General features: G+C 39.2%; 1 protein-coding gene and 1 long non-coding RNA gene across 3 annotated transcripts in view; one reads left to right on the forward strand and one right to left on the reverse strand.

Moving 5' to 3' along the window:
- The window catches only part of RRAS2 (RAS related 2), a 39,606-nt gene extending 39,032 nt beyond the window's left edge, over window positions 1–574 (reverse strand). Inside the window, exon 1 of the mRNA XM_088145984.1 lies at window positions 266–574. Coding sequence (XP_088002110.1) covers window positions 266–370 — 105 coding nt within the window. The 5' untranslated portion in view covers window positions 371–574. The remainder of the gene's footprint in view (window positions 1–265) is intronic.
- Window positions 542–20,492, forward strand: LOC112540960 (uncharacterized). Of its 2 annotated transcripts, none has more exons than XR_003084996.2 (4): window positions 542–681; window positions 5,129–5,179; window positions 15,303–15,384; window positions 20,030–20,492. It is a non-coding gene; the product is annotated as an uncharacterized LOC112540960 (long non-coding RNA). The 2 variants fall into 2 exon arrangements; XR_003084997.2 differs by having other exon boundaries at window positions 5,132–5,179.
- Window positions 20,493–21,035: the final 543 nt, after the last annotated feature.

The raw sequence follows: 21,035 nt of genomic DNA on the forward strand, positions 1-21,035 counted from the left end.
CCAGGTCCCTCCCGCTTCCCAGCAGAGAGGGGCCCCGCCAGGCCTCGGAGCCCCTCCCCAGAGCGCGCGTCGCTCTCCCTACGGGGCGAGGGCACCTCCCGTAGGGAGGCACCCACCCACCAGCAGCGAGGCCAGGGCGGAGGAAGAGGAGGGGGCTCCGGGCGCCTGGCCGTTCTGCTGCGCCCCACCCTTAGCAAAGCGCCGAGGAAGGCGAGAAAACTGACACTGCCGCGCCGCCGCCGCCGCCCCATTCCGGGCCCCTCACCTGGATGAACTGGATGGTGAGCGCAGACTTGCCCACTCCGCCGCCGCCCACCACGACCAGCCGGTACTTTTCCTGCCCCGGGCCGTCCCTGCAGCCCGCGGCCATCGAGGAGGAGCCCAGGCCAGGAGAGGCGAGCGAGGCGCAGCGCTGCCGGCTTCGCGGCTCCCTCTGGGTCCGGGGAGCGGATTGCTGTCGCCGCTTGCCAGCCGCGGGAACCGCAGGCCCGGCCGCTTCTGAGCGCCCAGCGAACAGTAGCGAAAGGAGGGCGAGAAGCCGAGCCCGCGACTCGAAGGCGGCTCTAGACGACGACGACTCCTCCTCCTCCTTCTCCTCCTCCTCCTGCTTTCCTGCGCGGCGGCCGCGAACAGAGTGAAAGCGACAGCAGCCCCGCTTCGGCTACAAATGGCCGTCGGGAGGTGGGGGCAGCCATGCAAATAGTGGTGAATATGCAGCGGGTGGGCAGGGGTTTTCTTTCCCCGTGAGCGGAGGCGCGCCTGGTGAAGCGAGCGGAGGCACGCGCCCAGGCATTGTCTAAGCGCGGGGGCGGCGGGGGGGGGGCGCGATTTCACACTTTGGAACCTTTCGAAAAGATCGACGCCCTTTTCTTGCCCGAGGCACGGCTGGAGAGGTTTCTTTTTCATCTCCCCAGTGAAGAACCCCACCCCACCCCCATTGCCGTCCGTGGAAGGAATTCACGCCCGGCGAAATCTGGGCTGCTTCGCCTCACGCTCGTTCGCGTACCAGCCACCTCTGATCCTAAGACCTCTTCAAGCGCGTTGGGAGGAATGGATTCCAGATGTGCTTAAAAACATCGTTCTGTTCAATTTGCTTTACATCAAAGAATCCTTCTACCCCTTGGATAAGAGTTTCCTTTCAGGCAGGGGTATCCCCTGATGCTTTATTAACCCAGCCCTGCAACATAAGGAGATTGTCTTTACTTGTACCAATCCTTTCTCCAAGGAATTGGCCGGGAGAACTTGCTTATGGTCCCCCAATTCTGCAGAGCAAAGAAGGCTGAGGCCTCTAGGCACAGTGTTTCAATGGCTGCAACTATATTGTAGACCAGCCTCAGGAAAAATCCCACTAGCCCCCATGTTGTTAGCCTTCCGAAAGATATTAAAAACTGAGCTAGACAGGAAAAAATGGGTCGACAAAGCCTTGGCCTGTGGGTGAATACTTCTAGATGAGGAGTGGGCAGCCTATATCTGTTCCCTAGCCCTTTTCTTCACTCTCCAGAATTTGTAGCACTGATTCAACAGAGGATCATCTATAAATAGGCAATGTTTTTTACCCTTTTTGAGGAGAAAGCAAAACAAAAAGGTTGTGTGAGCTATAGGATAGGGAAAATAAAAAGAAAACAATTTTTCAAAAACAGATAAAAGTTTCTTTTCATGAATTCCTCCCTCAATCCTGTTCCTGCCTATTTGTGTGATGTCATCAGAACATAACCCCACCCACTGCTGTCATCAGTGGCCCTTCTCCCAAAAATGCGCAACACTCAATCTGTGTTCTAGACAGATGACGCCTAAACATCATCACTCAAACCACACTGTGCAGCTGTTGTCTTCCTTCAGCAGATGTTCTGTGAAAAGAAAAAAGGTTAAGTTTACCAGTGAAGGATGACATCATCTAGATGTTTCTTAAAATTCTATGAATGAGATGGAATTTGACCAATGAGCATTTAACCTCAGCCTCAGCCTTAACCTAGAGCCTTCAGGAGATACCTAGTTCTTATGTAGTAATCTTAATTCTGATCTTTGTTTCTTTCTGCAATCCTCCTGTTGTTCTCACAACACCTCCATTTATCTCAATGTTCCTTGCACCAAATAAAAATCCAATATGTACCTCATAAATGGCTTGAAGAATAGTGACCAAAAGTACAAATGGCATGGTTGGCTAGAGAAGGCAGAAAAGATATGAACCTGAGCTTTGAGGGACAATGACTCCTCTCCTTTCAGTGATTCATCAATGTGTTTTATCACCATGTCATCTCCCCTAGTTCATGCCCTACCTCGATCATAAGTGTGCAAACACAGGCTATATGCAGACTTCCTCCATTACCTCTTTTTCAGCCCCCAAATGCCCTTAGGTTGAGTGAGGGAAACATTTTTTTGCCTTGTTTCTTGTAAGATGAATGCTTCTCTCTGGTATGTTATATTTAAAACATTGTAAGCCCATCTTCCCCAAACTGATGCTTTCCAGAGATGTTGGATTACAGTGTTCATCATCCACGAATGGCAAAGTGGTGTGCTGGACAGGAATGACAGATCTTGTTGATTAAGATATTTCGAGGGCACTGGAGTAGGAAAGCTCTTATAAACTTCAGACTGAAAGAGTGATGTGCACAGATGTATTTTGTGTGTATGTGCGCGTGTGTGTGTATATATATATATATATATATATATGTTATATATATATATATATATATTTATAAATATATATATTTATATATATATAGCTATTATATATATGTGTGTGTGTGTTGTTATTATTATTACAATATCCTTTGTCTAGAATTTGTTTCTTATAAGCCAGATTGGAAATAATTTTGTTGTAATTGTTCTGAAAAGAAGCATACAATTTTCAGTAATAAAAATAAAATAGTATTAATGCATAGTCAGGATGATGGCTGATTAATGCAGCTTGCATTCATGAAACAAAGATTTGAGAATACAGTATACCGCTGTATTATCAATATTGCTCTTCATTTGTCAGATTTTGGACTGTAATTGCTTTGGGGTAGAAACCTCTCTTGTGCAATGCCATGATCAAATACAGATACAGATACAGAGCTTTCTATATGACCAGAACTGGAAGTGGGGCTGGCAGATAAATTGATAAAGAAGCAGGAGGCAATAGTCTCTTCCAAGCGAAATTATTTCAGGGGTGAGGGGGAGTACTAAATGGGAGTTTCCAAAGGAGCAATCAAAATGGAGGGAGGAGAGCCATCCTCAGATAGAGTACACAGATTCCAATTTCACAGGCTGGACTAAGAGGAGGAGAGGAATCTCCTTCTAGCACCCAAGGAGGATTATATTGTGCTCCAGCATCTTCTCTCCACCCCCCAGCAGATGGCCAGGACTATCAGCTCTAATAGTACACCTCACTGTTTAAGGGGAAGAGAGAGCCTGGGTTCTTATTTTTCTTCCCACCAGATGGTCAATAGATAGAGCACTGAACATCTGCACTGTGAGAGAAGGGGAGGACTTTGTGTCAGATCTTCAGCTTGGCTTCTGCATTTGTGGATTTCAGCCAGTATTGCCAAACTGTCACACAAAGAACAATGATATGGGATGGGTAAAGTGATGCCACATTGTAAGGACATTGGGCTCACTGTAATTGTATGAGTTTTTCTCCCACACTGAATGAAAGTACTCCATGGGGGAGCGAGGGGCTATTATTGTAGCAGACAACATCAATGGATGGGTGGGAACATGACAAACAAGAGAGAACAAAAGTGATTGGACCAGTCAGAGATCCAACAATGAATTAGAATGGTGATTGTTTGATGAGTGTTTGCTTAGAAAAGGGTATTCTGGTTTTCAATATGTGATTTAAGCATTGGCATATTCATCTATATACATGGAAGAAGAAGAATAAATCAAAACCATGATTGATTTGGTTGCTCAAGATGAAATATTGAGACAATTGGTGAAAGATACAAAGATGATGAGATTGAAAGAAGTGAAAAAAACTAGAGTGAAAATAGAACAATTGCAGGAAGAAAAAGTGCAAAAAAGAAGATAAGATTAATCTCCCAGAATTAAAAAAATGTGGGTGAGAAACCTTCTTGGAACAGAGTGCAAAGAATTATATTTCAGTGTGTAGTTATGCTAATGGGAAGTAAGAAAAAGGATGCTTGGTAGAATGATGAAATGAAAGAAGCCATGGATGGAAAACAAAAGCATATTAGAGAATGATTGCTGAAACAAATTAGGATAAAAGATATTGTATAATATGTACATAGAGAAAAAGTTGCAAAAAATGTAATAAAAGAGAGCAAGGAATTATTTAAGATTAAGTAGGAACCAAGATGGTGCCAGATCAGCAGTCCTTTTAGTGAGCTCTTCGTAAGTTTAATTTTATTATTTCCTTTTCTTGACCAAAAAAAAAAAGACGGTGCGTAATTCCATTGAGAGAATGGGAGATGATAACAACTCCAGGGTAAAGTTTAAACTTAAGATCAAACAAAATAACAAAACAAACACAGAGTTTGCTTCCTTTAAAATTTCTACTAGTAATTGTTAGGCTTGGTTGGACTGTGAGTCAAAAGAGCTTCTCTCCTCAGAGGATGACAGGCATCTCATTTCTTCCTTTTCAGCATTTTTTAACTATTTCTTTTCAATGCAATGAGGGCTGTTCAGAGTAGAGTCATGAGCTCAATTAGTAATATTTAATTCTTGGCTTAAACTTATCTTGTCAGCCTACTGGACTGCTCTACTGTCTTAAGTGATACATTTCAGTTCACTAGAAAGAAGTCCCTGAAGCAGAAGCTCCTTTCATGTGACCTTTCCCAGATCATTTTATTAAACCTTGGCTGGCTAAAAACTTGACCTGCCAACAATTACTCAAAATTGAGCTGCTGTATTATTTTAAATGACTGCCCATCTTTTTTGTGTTATCAAAAACAAGCAATCAAAGAGGCATGGCTCCCTATATTTACTCCATGACTTACTCAAACTACAGCTGAGTTTCTATCAGCGCTCACTGTAACGCCCTTCCTTCAGTACTGCTATCACAAACTCCCTATGGCTCATTGTCTCTGCCCCCATGGCACACGAGAGGTAGAACTGATAACACATGTTCTTTTATATTGCAGGTTTTATATGACATTACATCAAAATGTTTTTTTTTCTCTTCTAGCAGAAATCCCCAGGCAACCAGGCAGTTTCTATATTGATTACCTGCTTGCTGGTAAGGTTTTTATATAACCTATAATGTTGCAAAGTTTCATTATTTAGCATCAAGGCTTCATCAGGGGATCCATAGTAGGAATTAGGATAGGTTGCTGTATATTCTTATTTGTGTTTATTTTTATTCTTCCCCCCACCCCTTTTTATCTTTGTTTTATTTGCTGGCTAAAGGCTATAAAGAAATTGATGTAATGATTAAGATTTTCAGCAGAGAAAATACTGAGTGATTTTGATGGAAATTTTAAAAAAATGTTTGGGAAGTTGGTAAAAGGGACTAAGCAAAAAGCCTCCAGCAGTGATTGATTTATTGATTGATTGATTGATTGATTGATTATGTGCCATCAAGTTGCTATTGAGTCTTTGTGATCACATACACAGATTTTCTCCATAATGATTTGTCCCTAACCTGGTCTTCAGGTCTTCTAATGATGCATCCATGGCCACTGTAACTGAGTCCATCCACCTTGCTGCTGGTCATCCTCTTCTCTCTTTCCTTCCACTCCAGCACTGAACAGAATCAAAAATAAAAGTGACTAAATTTGGGATAAAACAGAAGTGAGGCAATGCTGGAAAGAGTATTTTATAGATTTGTATGGGAATAATAGTGATATATCAGGAATAGAATTGGAATTAATGCTATAAATATTGATGTCTGATAAAAAGGAATGAAAAGGAAGTCATAAATCCTGTAGGAATGGCAAGCATGATAAGGCTGCAGATATAGACAGTATACTGTAACATGAGAAATGTTAAAATATGAATGTGATTTCTTACAAACTGGTTGTGTTTAATGTGTGTGAGGACTGCATTTGTGCTGGATAATGGAAAGAATGCTTTTATTGTTCTGAAGAAAAGGTAGCAAGAGTGAATGCAAAACTACAGGGAGATTTATTTGTTAAGTGTGCCTGGGAAGGGGTTTGAAAGAAATGAGAGTGATCAACATTTTGGAAGTGCAGTGCAGCTGAATGTGGGACAAGAGGTGTGCAGAACAGATGTTTGCTCATCAGTTGGTGATCGAGAAAGGCATGCATGTGAACATGTTTATTGTATATCTGCTGATATAGCAAAAGCGTATAATAAAAGGAATAGGCTTGAATTACTGGATGTTTCACATAATATTGTCAGACTCCCTGGCTAGAATGCAGCAGAAGCTTCCCAGACACTTGATGTGGCATGACTAGATAAAAAATCCTTATTACATAGTAGATTGGAGCTACTTTAACCAGGTGATTGCCCTTTGTTGACAGGTGGTAGAGAACCTTCTTGCAGTATCAGCAGTTAATAACAGTGTCCCTTTTCTCCTCCTTTCCTATGGTTTAATAGATATATATTTGATGCTTTTGAGTCATTGTTGATTCCTGGCAACTGCCTCGGTTAGTCCTTGCATTTTTTTTAGCGAGATTTCAGAAATGGCTTGCCACTGCCTTCTCCCTAGGGCTGAGAGGGTGTGTCTGGCCAGCAATCACCCAGCTGGCTTCATGCCTAAGGTGGGACTAGAACTCACAGTCTCCTGGTTTCTAGCCCAGTGCCTTAATCACTACAGTAAACTGGCTCTCAATAGATATTTAGCCATGCGATTTTCAGCCTTGAAGCTAGATGTCTGATAGCTGTTGACATAACTAATATTTCTATATTGAAAAACTCTAGCTCCCATTATAATTCCCTCAAATATGGAGTTGAAGATTGGTTGCTGAATGGGATAAGAGCAGTATATGATGGTAGTAAAGCATATACTGTACAAGTATAAATGGAATGCTTAGTGAATGGCTCAACACTGAGCAGAGAGTAAAACAAGGATGTGTGTTGCAACCTTGATTTTACAAGACCAGTGCATAAGTAATTCTTGTGATGATGTTAGACATATGTCAATTGGGGATGTGAATGTACATGTACTTTTGTATGCAGATAATGCCATGTTTTGGCTGAAAAGACGAATATTTTCTTTGAATGTTAGACAGATTGTATGATACAACAAGGAATATGGAGCTGAAAAGTAATGTGTTAATCATAAGGTAGATGGGTTTGATGGGGAAAATGGATGAATGATTATACATAAATATATATTTTTAGACTAGAGCAAGTTGATGAACTTATAGAATGTTTATTAAAGTAGGGAACGTAGATGGAAAAAAAGTTAAGATATGCAAATGCTGGTCTTAGAAAGATAATGGGAGTATGTGGTCTGTTGTAAAGCATACATGTTTGTCAAAAGAAGTGAAGATGGCTGAGTATTAGTGAACTTCTGCCAACTTAATTTATAGAATTGAGGATTGGTTGTGTCACCATCCAGAGAAAGTTAAAAGAATGCTGACAGCAGTGGGACAGGAGTACATAAGTGCATGCGATAAAACAAAAAGAGATAGGTTCAAGAATGAATAGGTGCTGAATAAATGCAAAAGTGAGTGACCAGTACAAAAGAAGTATGTAGAAGTAGGTTGGTCATATACTGTACAGAGAATGACTAAAGATTGAATTGCAAATCAAATATATGAAGGAAGATTAAATGCATATTGAGAAGAGGGGGAAGACCGAGCAAATTGTGGTTGGATGGAGTTAACAATATTCTGCAAAAGAGAAAAGTGGGAAGATTAAAAAAACCCAAAAGCAATGTATGAATCAGCATATGGATGTGGTGGAAACAAATATGGTTCACAAGGATAGAGAGGTATGGAGAGATGAATGGTGTTTGCTAAACTAAATTCAGCTATATTTCCATTTCTTTTTTTTCTTACTTCATATCTTTAAATTCATCAGTTATTGTTTCTCACTCCTTTTCCCCACTTTGCATAACATTGCCTACCCCAAAAGGAAAAGTATGATGGGTCTTCCCAGAAACCTGTTGCCATATGTGATACACGACAAGTGTAACACCGAGAAAAAGTTACTCAAACTGGCATCTGGTCTGCCCACCTTGCATAATGTTGAATACTGTTATGCAGAAACCAGTGCACAGTAAAATTTTATGCCATTACAACTATCTACTGGCTGTTAGTCCATTAAAGTCAGTTGAAAAAATATGAGATCCCAAGGTTTTAGGTACATGATTATTTGGAGGAGGGGTGTTGTAAACAGCTTTGGCATGGCTGCTGGCTACCCCTGGGAGCTTTATCTCTTTTTATAATGAGATGCAGAGCTTTTAAACCCAAAGCGCATCTTCCAGGAAAAAGCTGAAGCCATCCATTCATTCATGGAGATTCTTATCCTAAGTAACTCCAAATATTATATCCATTGTGGATAACAGGTGACATATAAAATATGTACATATAATTTTCTTTAAAAATGATCCCAGCTTGGTTTACAAACACTTCAAAGGAGGAGGAGGAGGAGGAGGAGGAGGAGGAGGAGGAGGAGGAGGAGGAGGAGGAGGAGGAGGAGGAAGAAAAGGAAGAGGAGCAACTATCACTAGTATTACCACAATGAAGAGCAGCCAAATCTCCCCACTTATATCTAACCGTGGCCCTGGCCCATTGTCTCGCCATGATGTTGCCTTCATCTCATCTCCAGCCCATGAGTGAGACAGATTTAAACTGCCTTTAATTGTAGTGGTGTTTAACTAATCTTTTGCTCCTTATTCCAATATTATGCAAGGGTATAAAATGGGTTAGGCTTTGTCATGGGGGGAGGGAGTCAGGTCAGGTGATCAGCCATGACTGGGAAGAGAGGTAATAGAGGCAAGATCAGGATTGACAATAGGGACAGTAAATGTAAGGCTAGCATAGTTTTCCTTTGACTGAAATATTGATGGAAAGCACTTTAGTTCAAAAGTAGAGAAAGTCTGTGAAAGCACTATTTTATTCTTAATTTAATTTCCTTTATTTCTACACCACCATACATCCTAAGGATTCATGGCAATTATATAGCAAAGACAATTTAAGCTGTTAAAAGGCCCCTACCCAGCAGAAATCAAATGAATTAAAAAGCATAGCTGCCGAATACATTGCGCACTCTGTATTGTACCTGTGCCTCTTCATCCTTGTGTGTGAAGAGCAGACAACTTACAGTATGAACACTCAGACTGAAGATAAACCAGCTAATCTGAAAGCTGCAATTTTGCTGAGTTTGCTTTTCTCTTTCCTTTTATCATTACGCTAAGCAATGTATCCAGTTTGTTCAGTGGAAATATTTTTACCCCAGCTGCGGTTTATATGTATGTTGTCGTTTCTTGTCCTTTTATGTTTTATGCTGTTTTTAAAATATTGTTAGCTGCCCAGAGACATGAATTTGAGATGGGTGGCCAAACAAGCAAACAACAAACTCTAGACAATACAAGAATATGTGGAGTCCTAGGATACCAGCCTGGGGGTAGGAACTCTGTTACAATTTTAAACATTAATATGTGTCTGGGTGTGTATACGTTCACAATCATTGTTATATGCTGAAGTCAGCAACATACGAAATGAATTACTTACCATTTGTAATGTTGCCATTAAACTGGAAAGTCTATTCTCAATTAGTGGTGAATTCCTTAGAGACTCTAGTGACAAACAGGAGATTGTGAAGTGGTAAATATTATCGCAGTGATTTATGGTTGCTTCAGAAAGCAAATAATTCTTTGCTCCCTCTCCTGGTTCACATTCCACATTCCCTCCTATCTAATACATTTTTTAAATTCCTGGGATAGTTGAACATCTTTGTTATTTTTTTGCAAGAAAAATGATTGAATCTTAAACAGTTATTATAATGGTTAATCACTATAGTTCTTATATGTAAATTGATGAATATGTTTGTTTCACATGTGCTAAGATTTCAGAGCCCTTCAGCCATGGAAGGGATGGGACAAGCAACATCTCACCAGCAGTCTTGCAAGCATCAGAAATCTTTGTATTAGCTAGCCCCGCTATATTCCCAGCCTTCTGCCTGCCTGCTTTTGGTCTCCAGCTTCTGACATTGAGAATTCTTAACTGGAGAAGACACTGTCCTTGAATAAATTTGGGTATGGCTGCTCCAATCAGGCCTAACCATTAATAAAATTAATATAAAAGTTGACACCATTGGGAACCATTATACATAATAAGGTTTGCAGACGACTCCAGTGGAATGTGGAACGCATCCAAAGTGTACATTGCTGGCGTCATTTCAGAGTCTAACAGAAGCTTGTGCAGAGCAGACAACGACGGAGGGTAGAAAAGGAGAGCATCAAGTGGTAACTTGCATAAATAAAGGGCCATGAAAGAGAAATAATCCCAGATGGAAGTTTATGCTGAATCTAACATTTCATAGTGAAAATGTGCATACATTTGGCTGAGGTCATGAACTTTGTTCACACAGCATACTAAGTTCTAATTTGTTTTACAATGGCTTATTGAATAAATCACAGTTGGCATGATTTGTATAACAAGCTAAGACACAATAAAGCAAAGCACATGATGACATAGTGTAAAGGGTGCATCCAACCCTAGAGGGCTAATTATAAAATGGGAACTGAAGCAATGTGCACACATGTATTAATTCTAAATCTTGCTTGAATAAGTATTGGTATATGGTGGAATGCTGCTCAGGTCATAAGGAAGACAAAATCTGCTTCAGGGACACTAGAGAAGATGGGAGGAACTAATAAGCAATACTGCCAGCAGTTTGGCTACTAGTCATGATGACTGTGTGCAACCTTTGGGGTTATTGGGAAGAGCAGTAGATGGGATTTCCGGAGGATGAAATGGCGGACTGAAGGCAGCTTCTCAAAAAGTGGAGCCAATGACCATAGTGAAGAATGAAGAGCCAGCAAGTAGACTGGATCTTCAAACTTCTCTGGATAAAGGAGAGGACCAGAGATTGCCCACAAGTGCTCCAGAGTGCTCCTCACAAGAAGATTGCAAGACATTGGTCTCCAGTGGGTTTTGAGCACTGGGAGATAAAGTGATCTTGCTCAAACTGCAGTCGGTGCCTTTAAAAGGACACCAAGTTCGCCTACTTCCTTTTCTAATCACATTCAGAAATTGCTTATTAACTACTTTTCAGCTATTAAAAACCTTTAGAGTGACAAGTCTGAAAACACTGGGTGAATCTGCCTTCAATCCTTAATGAAAGAAAATTTTAACTACAAGCTAAGAACTTTTTAAAAAGTGTTTTTTTTCCTAAATAAACAGCAAAATATTGATTAAAACTTTGATTTTAGAAAGCTACAAACAGACTAAGGGTCCAGATAAATTTGAAATAAGATTTTGGAATTAATTACAAAAGATCCTTCCCATGGGAAAATGCTTTTGTTTTGAATTTTAAAAAAATATTAAAACGTTTTTTAAAAAATTGGACACTAGAGGGAACTAAAGATTTCAGTTAAAGGAGAAGAATATATAAATTTGATTAACAGTTACAGAATGGCACAAAATATTCTAACACTGGAAATATTGAAGGATATTTTCAATATGTCAACAGTGATATCTGCCTCTGTGGATAGACTGTGTCTAAAATCTGTTATGGAAGAGGAACAAGACAGAGACTGATTTGAAAGCAGATTTACAAATGACAGGCTACAAGAATAACTTGGAAAGAGATATTACACTGAACATACAAAACAAAACTGGCTGATGTTTTAAATTAAAAGGGACATACAAACAATAAACCAAGACAGTGACCTGGATAATTTTTCTATATTGCATTTACAAAAGAGACTTGTTAAACCTTTGAAGAATATCGTGAGAAGGGAGAAAGAAGAAATTAAAAGAAATCAAGTTCTAGGACATTATTTGAATGGACTAAAGATTAAGATTGTTAGAAGTAAAAGGAAGGAATATAAAGTTGGTTTACTTGATCAAGGTTAAAATAGATATGTTGTTATTTCTGGTAACCCTTAATGGACTTTTGTTGACACCAGGACTGAAATGACAATGCTTTATGGATTTGTTTATAGATAAGAGATGGGATATGGGAAGAACAGATTATTTGTTGTAATTTAAGAGGAGGTAAAAAGTTACTAAAATTGCTTATACTTGTGCTGAAGGTTGGGAGTCACTTCTTTATATATTTCTTTTCTTTTTCTTTACTATATTCTTATTTTTCTTTCTTTTCTTTTTTCTTTCTGTCTTTCCTAGTTTTTTTTTTCCCTTTGCACCTTTTACTCCTTTCTATTTTTCTATCTTTCTCTTAGTTTGTATTAGTTTTTACTATTGTAATTATAATCTTTAATGTAATTACCTGAAGAAAAAAAAGGAATGGCAGTAGGTGCTTGAAAGCTGTATTGGACAGTTCTGGATATTCAGAATACACAAGCCAGACATTTGGAAAAGATTTCCAACTGAGACCCATTTTAGGCTCAGCCCACAAGCATATTGCCTTCACAAGATGGAAGATAAAAAATTCAATTCGAAAGGCAATGGCGAATGTTTTGGTTACGTCTGGGTCTGGAAAGTATTCCTTAAGGTTCTGTTGCAGCATCCGCACATGTCTTTTCAATGTTTGTATTAACCATCTATTTCTTCTGCTGAACAGTGGAGAAAAAAATCACCTAGAATGAAGAATGAGTCAACATCTTGCTGGTCAAGCCATTTGCACCACAATTCATACTTGTGAAAGAAAGGCTGAAGTCTTGTCACTTGCATTAAAAATTGGTATTTTGACCTAGAAGGAAAAGGTGAATATATCATTGAGGTATATTACTGGAGCAAGTCACTTGAAATCATGGAGAGTATCTTTACTGGGTTCCTAATTGTCATCAAACAACTATAATGCAAAAATGTCTGCTAGCACACATGTATGATAGTTCTTACTCTTTTATATTTCTGCTGTGGATTTTGAATGACATGGCACAGTATTATACAAGGGAATTTTATTAATAGCTTGTTCAATCTTCTCTCTGAGCATAATATTTGTCATTAAGTTGCTTTTCACCTATGGTATGACTTTTTACCTGCTTTTGCTACAAGGAACATATGCCTGAATGATGCCTCGGGTTATTTATTTTTTTTAATCCACCTTTGATAACAAAAGATATTGCCTTCTGACTAGAATGAATTGCTTTGTACTTATTTTGAAAGAAAACCTCTATTGGCTTGCTAGTGTGCTTATTTATTTGAAAGTGCTGCAAAAGCTTTGAAGGCTTCATGACATCATTGGACAAAGTTGCATAACATAAAACGCACACACCAATAGACATGAGTGGCTTCTCATGTCATCTTTAGATATTAATCATCTTTTTATTCACACTTTTCCTTTTTCATTTTCATCTGCTTGTGCAAGACTACAGTTCCACTTAGCACAGCACATACAGACACACTCCACTTGAGACTTTTTCACTGTTGTCCCTTTTCTGAGTTTCAGTACTGACTTTGCCACTTGTATTATCTCTTGTATGCTTCAATTAACCCCTTTTCAGCCACAGATCCATGTTTATGAACCAGCTGACTGGCAGTGAATGCTGGATGCCAAAACGTGAGGTGATGAGGGAGCTAACTAGAGAAGTTGCAGTGGACTCCAAGATCATTAATGATCCATGGACCACAATTTAATAATCACTGATATATTTAGATTTCCAGTTCCTTTTAGAATCAGAGTACAGACATAGTTTGCTAGTCAGAAATAATATTTTTGGTATGATTATTCTTTTCTTCCATTTCTAAATGTCTCCCACACAACTGGCAGAATGTCTCTTGAATCATATTATTACAGAAATAGCACTAGGCATCTGTTAGTATAATTGGTGAAATCGATTATTTCCTTTTTCTGAAAAGCATACTTGAGCTTTTGTCCTTGCAAAATTAGATCTTAATTGAGTTCATATTCAAATGGCTAATAAGTACTCAAAGAAAATACGTTGTCAAAGCCAGCCCTACTAAGGTGGGGTTAAGCATCCTACCACTCTCATGTTTGCTTGTTTGTTTGTTTATAGTCCTCAGAAGTTACATGGGTGAATTTGGGTGGCAAACCATTGAGAAATGGTGACATGATCTCTTCCCATTTTCAGTTTCAAATAATCAAAAACAAGTTTAAAAGCTTTCATTAGGTTTAATAAAAAAAAGTCCTTCCAAGTCCTTGCATGGCTCACTTTGATGACGTCTCTGTCCTATAGACTGTGGCTCTTGGCCACTAAGAACCAATGCAGCTCAGGGTCACAGAAATATTTCCTCCATTGATTTAAGGAGTGGCATATTTTCAGCTTCTGGAGAAAATCTATGTGGTTGCTAAGAGTTGACACAGACTTGAAGGCACATAATCAATATTTTCAACAACTACTGAAATAATTCCTCTTTTATTCAATTGCCTGCCTATATCAGAATTGTGTCTGGAAAGTTAGATCAGAGACTAGTCTTCTCCATTAGCAATTAAGGTTCTCTTCTCTGGTCAGTTATCACAACTCAGGAAGTTAGGATGTTTTGTTCCATGGTTTCTCACATTACATTTGCTTACTTTAAACTACACTTGCCATTTTAATGCCAATTGCCCCATTTTGAAAATAGACTTTTGGAGCTTTTCATATGTTTTTAATAATCCTGAATAATTAGGTGTTTGCTTTCTCACCTCAAATTCCAGATGATTTATGAATATTGGTCCCAAAACAATTATTCGGAGACCCCACAATTTTCATCCCACCTCTGAGAAAAACATCCGTTTAATCTTATTCTCTGCTTTCTCTTTCCAAGCAATAACTGATCCATAAGGAATCAGTTGATTTTTCTGTTGTTTGCCCCCGCCTTACCCATTCTTTTTTGACATGTGGCACATGGCATACCACTCAAATTGTGTCCCTCTATTTATGCTCTTTCAAACATTGAAGACTTTTAATAAAAGAATAAACAACTACTCTTGAGGCTTGCCTTCAGCAGGTAGAAGCATCTAGCAATGCTAGTGGAAAAGAAAAGAAGAAGAGAAGAGAAAGGAAGGAGAGGAGGAGAAGAGAAGAGAAGAGAAGAGAAGAGAAGAGAAGAGAAGAGAAGAGAAGAGAAGAGAAGAGAAGAGAAGACTGAATAGTACTTGGATTGGAGACCACTAGGGAATCCCATAACTAGACTGGAAGACAAAAATCATTTTGATTTTGTTTTGAGTTCAGTCAGTTTTGGGACTAAAAAAAATGAGTGCCACACCTAGTGCTGCCTTTGTCTTTTCAAGCTCTATGGTTCTAGATTGCTAATTATTCCTCTATATTCTTGTTGATATATGGACAATGCCCCCAATAACTCTAATTTTATTTGTAGGAACTGTCCACATTGTAAAAGGGTGTCTAAAGGAGAATGGGCCAAACTAATTCAAATAACAATGATTGAGAGAAAATTAAAGGTAAGAAGGCTGCAGGAAGGTATTTTAGAATAATTCTTTATATGGGGGTTGAAACTTCTGCCAGCTATACTTTTATCATCTTGATTTTTTTTCTATTGTTTATGAGATGTTGTCACTGTCAACTCATCCTCATGAGTCAGTATTTAATGTCACTGAAGTTTAAACTAAGAACTTCATGTAAGCAAATGCAGTGCTTTTAAAAAAAAAACTTCTGGACTTCTGAGTCATGATCAGATGCAATTGCTAAACATTATAACTAAAAAAGCTAATTTTCTTCTGGGCAAATTTGAAGGTTTAAAGCACCACCGGGAATGTCTCCTGTTCCAGATTAACTGAAACCACAAGATTATTAGATTTTGAAGAAGATAGGAAATGGATAGGACAGGACAGGACAGGACAGGATAGGGAAAAAAATGAAGCCTGTTTCAAGGAGAAGGATGAGATGCCATGGAAAGCAGGTGTTGTTATCTGTCTTCCTATGTTGTCTTACAAGAAGACATCAAATAATCCAGATGTCACAGTGTAGAAGGAAGAACAGGTACAGAAGGGTGGGGCTTCGATCGTACTGCTGCAATCACCATCCTGAATTTTTTTACTCTTCCCCCTTCCCATGGAACATGATTTAGCCCAATTATTTCTGGCGAAAAGATTAAGTCTTTAGTCAAGCATGACTTATGATGACTTCATGAAAATGTAGGCTGGGATGGCAGTGGTGGTGGTTGGCAACAATATGGAAGTGGTTTCCATTGCCTTCTTCCAGGATATTTTTTCCCCATTTTCCAGTCTATCCTACTGGAATCTCCTGGTGATCTTCCATCCAAATACTAACCAGATCTGATTACTTAGTTTTTTGAGATCAGCTAGGTCAGCTATGTTACAATTCTTGCCCCCTGCAATTATTAATGGAAGAACTCTTTAAACACTAGCGCGACCCTTGAAACATCACATAAAGAGGAGGGGATGTAACTGGTAAGACAGTCCCTTGCTTCTCCATTTCAGTTTGGACCTAGTCAAAATACTACAATAATGAGAACATCCTATGAACATAAAAGAACTGATTATTTTGGAGCTGTAATTTAGTAACTCCAAACAATAGGAAGCACTTTATCTACCCATTTTTAGATACTGCTAAACAAACAATGAAGAAGGAAGCAATCAGTAAATAAACAATAACCAGGCATTTGATATATCAAATGGGATTTTGACACTTGTTATTTAGGCTAAATTTTAGATTGGGGTTTAAGCAGGAAGGTCCTTCAGTACGAAGTTTGAATTGTGCAGAATACAAGAATAAACACACTCCCTTCTTCTTAGAATGATGGACCAACATTCATTTAATATTGCCAGGTATGTATATGGAATCTTCCCCTTGGCAGATGAATGGTAATCCAAATTACATTATATTCTTTAAAAAATGCAGTTTTTGCTTTCTTTAGTAATAACCATGCTGAAAAATGAGTAACATCATATTTGTATGTATCTCTCTCTGGAAGTTGTGGAAATCATGTACACAAGGGCATGACATAATGTGACATCCGTATATTGCTCTGGTCTGAGAGCTTAAGAAAAGGAAAGTGGACCATAAATACTATTCTAAAGACAGCCTCTCTCTTTCTTCCTCCAATTCTTCTAAATTGGAAGAATTCAGTTTAGTAACTCCATTATGATCTAGAAGAACACACATATAATCTGAACACCATGGCATTCATTAATGAATGAAAGCATTAGTAAAAGAGAAATTTAGAATCTCCTCAATAAATATAACTCTCATTTATGGACAGAAGTTGCAGAGAGAGATGTAATATGTGGGTTTTGAGACTGCAAGAATTTAGTCAGAATTAAGCATTTATAATTCCACTGGATTTGGAATTATGAGAGCATTTGGGTGTTCTCACAAAGTGGCTGATGCAGAAGACATAACCAGGTACAAAGCAGGCATTAATTAACAATTACTCTGCATCCATCTCTGTACCCCATCCTTCCAGAAAGTCTCTTGCCCCTGCTTACCTTTGTCCTTTTTCTGGGCATATGGGCACACTGTCAACCAAAACAACTCTTTGTTTTTCTCTTTGTTTAATTTTCTAAGATTCCATATGTGCAGCCCAGAAGTATTCTTGAAAATAGCAATTGGAGCTGGAGGCTAACAACATGCTAGCTTTTATTTTCAAAAATTAAAATAATATGTTACTGTAATAGGTCAGGTCCAACAGACAGCTTGGCAGATACCAAGAGATGTATCTGTGGGTACTTTGGAACCCTCTGGGCTCCACACTGGTGTTTCCAGACCTATCCCATTTATTGTTTGTTTATTAAATGTATAAGGTCACACAGCTCTATAACAACTCTAGGTGACATACAGTAAAAAGAATCCTAAAATACAATTAAAAACCCAAGCATCTGGAAGAAGAACAACCATTGAAAAATGATAAAACACAGGACCCACCACTCACTCTAACCCAAGGCCTGGGGAAAAAGCCAAGTTTTCCCAACTCTTTTAAAAATGGCCAGGTCAGAGGCCAGACATACTATCTTAGGGGCCAGGTGATCCAGAAGGCAGGTACTGTGATAGAGAAGGCATGGTTGTTAGGACTCATTGGATGACACTGGTTAATAGATGAGACCTGGAGCATGCCAACTCTGTTTGATCATACAAGCTGGGTGGAAACCACAGAAGACAGGCAGTCCTGTAGATAACTAGGCTTTATAGGTAAATAACTAGCACCTTGAATTGCACCTGGAAGCCTACTTGTAAACAGTACAACTCATGGAGCAAAGCTATACCCATAATTGCTTATGTGCTGCATTCTGAACTAGCTGCAGTTTCTGAATACTTTTCATAAGTAACCCCATGTATAGGGCATTGCAATAGTCTGCGTGCAAAGTGATCAAAGCATGAGTGACTGTCTGGAGGGCCTCCCTGTCCAGGTAAGGGCACAATTAGAGTACAAGATGGATTTGTGCTTCTTAGCCACAGGTGCTGGACTTAGCACTTTCAGGATTAAAGTTGAAAGATTCCCAGCCCCAAGGGGTCAGAAACCTAGAGCCACTTAGTCTTGTCTCCATCCAGTTCCCCCATACTCTCCAGACACTTAACAAGATCTTGACAGCATTGCTTGGTTGGTCTAGAGTGTATGTGTAATTGGGTATCATCTATATATTGATGATACCTGACCATAAACTGATGGATGATCTTGCCCAGTAGCCTCATGTAGATGTTAAACAGAAGGACCAAGCCCTGAGATATCCCTTACACCTGTCAACCCTGACTGGACCTGACCCATAGAGAAAGGAGGTGTACCATAGCAGCACTGTGCCTCCCATTCCCAATCCCTGCAAGTGGAACAGGAGGATATCATAGTCAATGGTATCAAAAACCACTAAGAGATCAAGAAGAAACAGGATGGTTCTACAGGTAGTCCTCACTTACTGACTGCCTCCTTCAGTGATCATTCGAAGTTACGACAGTTCTGAAAAAGTAGGTTTACAACCAGTCCTCAAAGTTGCAGCCACTGTAATGTCCTTGAGGCCACATGATTGCAATTTGGGTGCTTTGCAAATGGCATGCATTTACAATGGCCTCAGTGTTCCATGATCACCATTTGTGACCTTCACAGCTGGCATCCAACAAGAAAAGTCAATGAGGAAGCCCGCAGGAAGTCGCAAGTGACTATCACATGATGTTGCGCACAATGATGCGTGGTGATTCACTTAATGACTGCAGCAGAACTGACATCCTAAATCCTGCATGGTCCCGTGACATTTCACTTAATGGCCATGTTGCTTAGCAATGGAGTTGCCAGTCCCAATTATGGTTGGTAAGTGAGGACTACCTGTACTACATCCATTCTAGCTCTGCCAAACATCATCAAGTGTGACCAGTTCTGTGCCAGTATTATGTCTGTGCCTGAATCTAACTAAAAAGGTTCCAGATAATTGTTTTCCTCCGGGGTCCTCTGCGGTGGCATCCCCACCATCTTCTCCCCAACCTTCCATAAGAAGTATACAGTAAAGTTTGGTCCAAACGAGGCCTCTTGAAGAGGGATTGCACCACTACCTCTGAATACCCTTCACCAACCAGGAAGGACATGGATCTAATACATACGTGGTTGGGTTAGTAGACTCAAGAATCCTGCGCACCTCCTCAGGAGTTACAGGTTTAATCACATCCCACACAAGACCTTGCTTCTATCACCTTGATAGTGTCTAGTCTAGTCAGAGTCCAACTCCATTGGACTCTGAGTAATTATATCTGCTAGATGCCTAGAATATTCCTCACAGCAGCCCTGCAGTTGGTCCTGTGACTCGTCCCTCAGCAGGGAACAAGTTACATCAGCAAGGGAGGATTATTCCTAGTAAGACTTAGTTTTGAGCTGCCCAGAACCTTTTGGCAATTGTAGGAAGGTGCTGGACTTGATAGACATTTTCTTAGTTAAGGAATTAGGGTTAACAATATTCATTTATTTAAATATATTTATATAGTTATAGCCTGCCTGAAATGAATGGATCTTGAGAGTACTATCCATTCAGGAAGAGGAAATGAACAAAAAGTAGGCCACAAATTGTATATGGTTTCCTGGGAAATTTTACCTTCATTGAAAAAATTCTATTTTCTCCACATTGTGTTAAATTCTATTTTTGTTTTCAGGTGACAGGAAGCAATTGTGGGAAGTTGAAGGAGATGTTACCTCTTCTTGAAATGTACTGAGGAAGAGGAAAAATGCATGTAGTCTGTAGAATCAAGCTAAGACAGCTGCAGAATGTAAAACAGTTGAACAAGGGAACTTGCAGAGATGATAATTTTTGTAAAAGAAGGACTTGCAAAAACACTCAGAGAACAAGCCAAACAATAATTGTTATTAGAATAAACCTTATTACAGTGTAATTGACTTCAGACATTTCCTCGCCTGTACAATATCTTTTACAAAATTGTTCCTGACTAATGGGACAAAATGTTTTTTGACCTATTCCTTTTTTATTACAGAAAATCTTGGGACAGGAAGCAATACACTGAATTGTCCGCTCAGGTGCAACTTTCCATTTCTCATTTATGTATACATTTACAGTTGAGGCTTCCTTTTTCATAAATAAATGGCCCTTAATGACTTACAGATGAATATCTATTTGTTCCTCATATCAGCATGATGGCAGAACAGATTTCCTTGGCATTCCAACACATCATAATTACCCTTTCCAAAAGTGACAATGTTCCCATGGCAACATAAGCATTTTATTACTGAAGAACTCATAAACATTTCTAAGTGAGAACACACATTGTAATGGTTAAAAAAATAAAAAAAGAAAGTTATCACTTACTAAGGAAGAGGCATAAAAAGCCAGATGCAGTGATTTAAAATGAGAGATGTACCAGCATGGAGAACACCCTCAATTAGTCCCCATTATTTCTTCACACGTATGTTATTTGCATGAGGCAGCTTTCAGATTATTTTTAATGTGTTAAATAGTGTGGGATAGACATTTTTTTTCCAGCTGATGAATGCACTCATTTTTTATTTTACTTTTGGCTTCTGTGACCATGCCCAATGCTGCAATGATATCAGGTAGAAGGTAATGTTGAAAATGTCTAATCTTTTGGGGTGGAGGGAACTTAGCTTTTTCTGCTCTGCTACTGCAAGGCTTTTGCTGCCTGATTT

The sequence above is a fragment of the Python bivittatus genome, unplaced genomic scaffold (assembly GCF_059951505.1).
Source record: "Python bivittatus isolate LINGU-HERP-01145 unplaced genomic scaffold, Pbiv_v1 ctg000480_np1212, whole genome shotgun sequence".
NCBI classification, from domain to species: Eukaryota; Metazoa; Chordata; class Lepidosauria; order Squamata; family Pythonidae; genus Python; species Python bivittatus.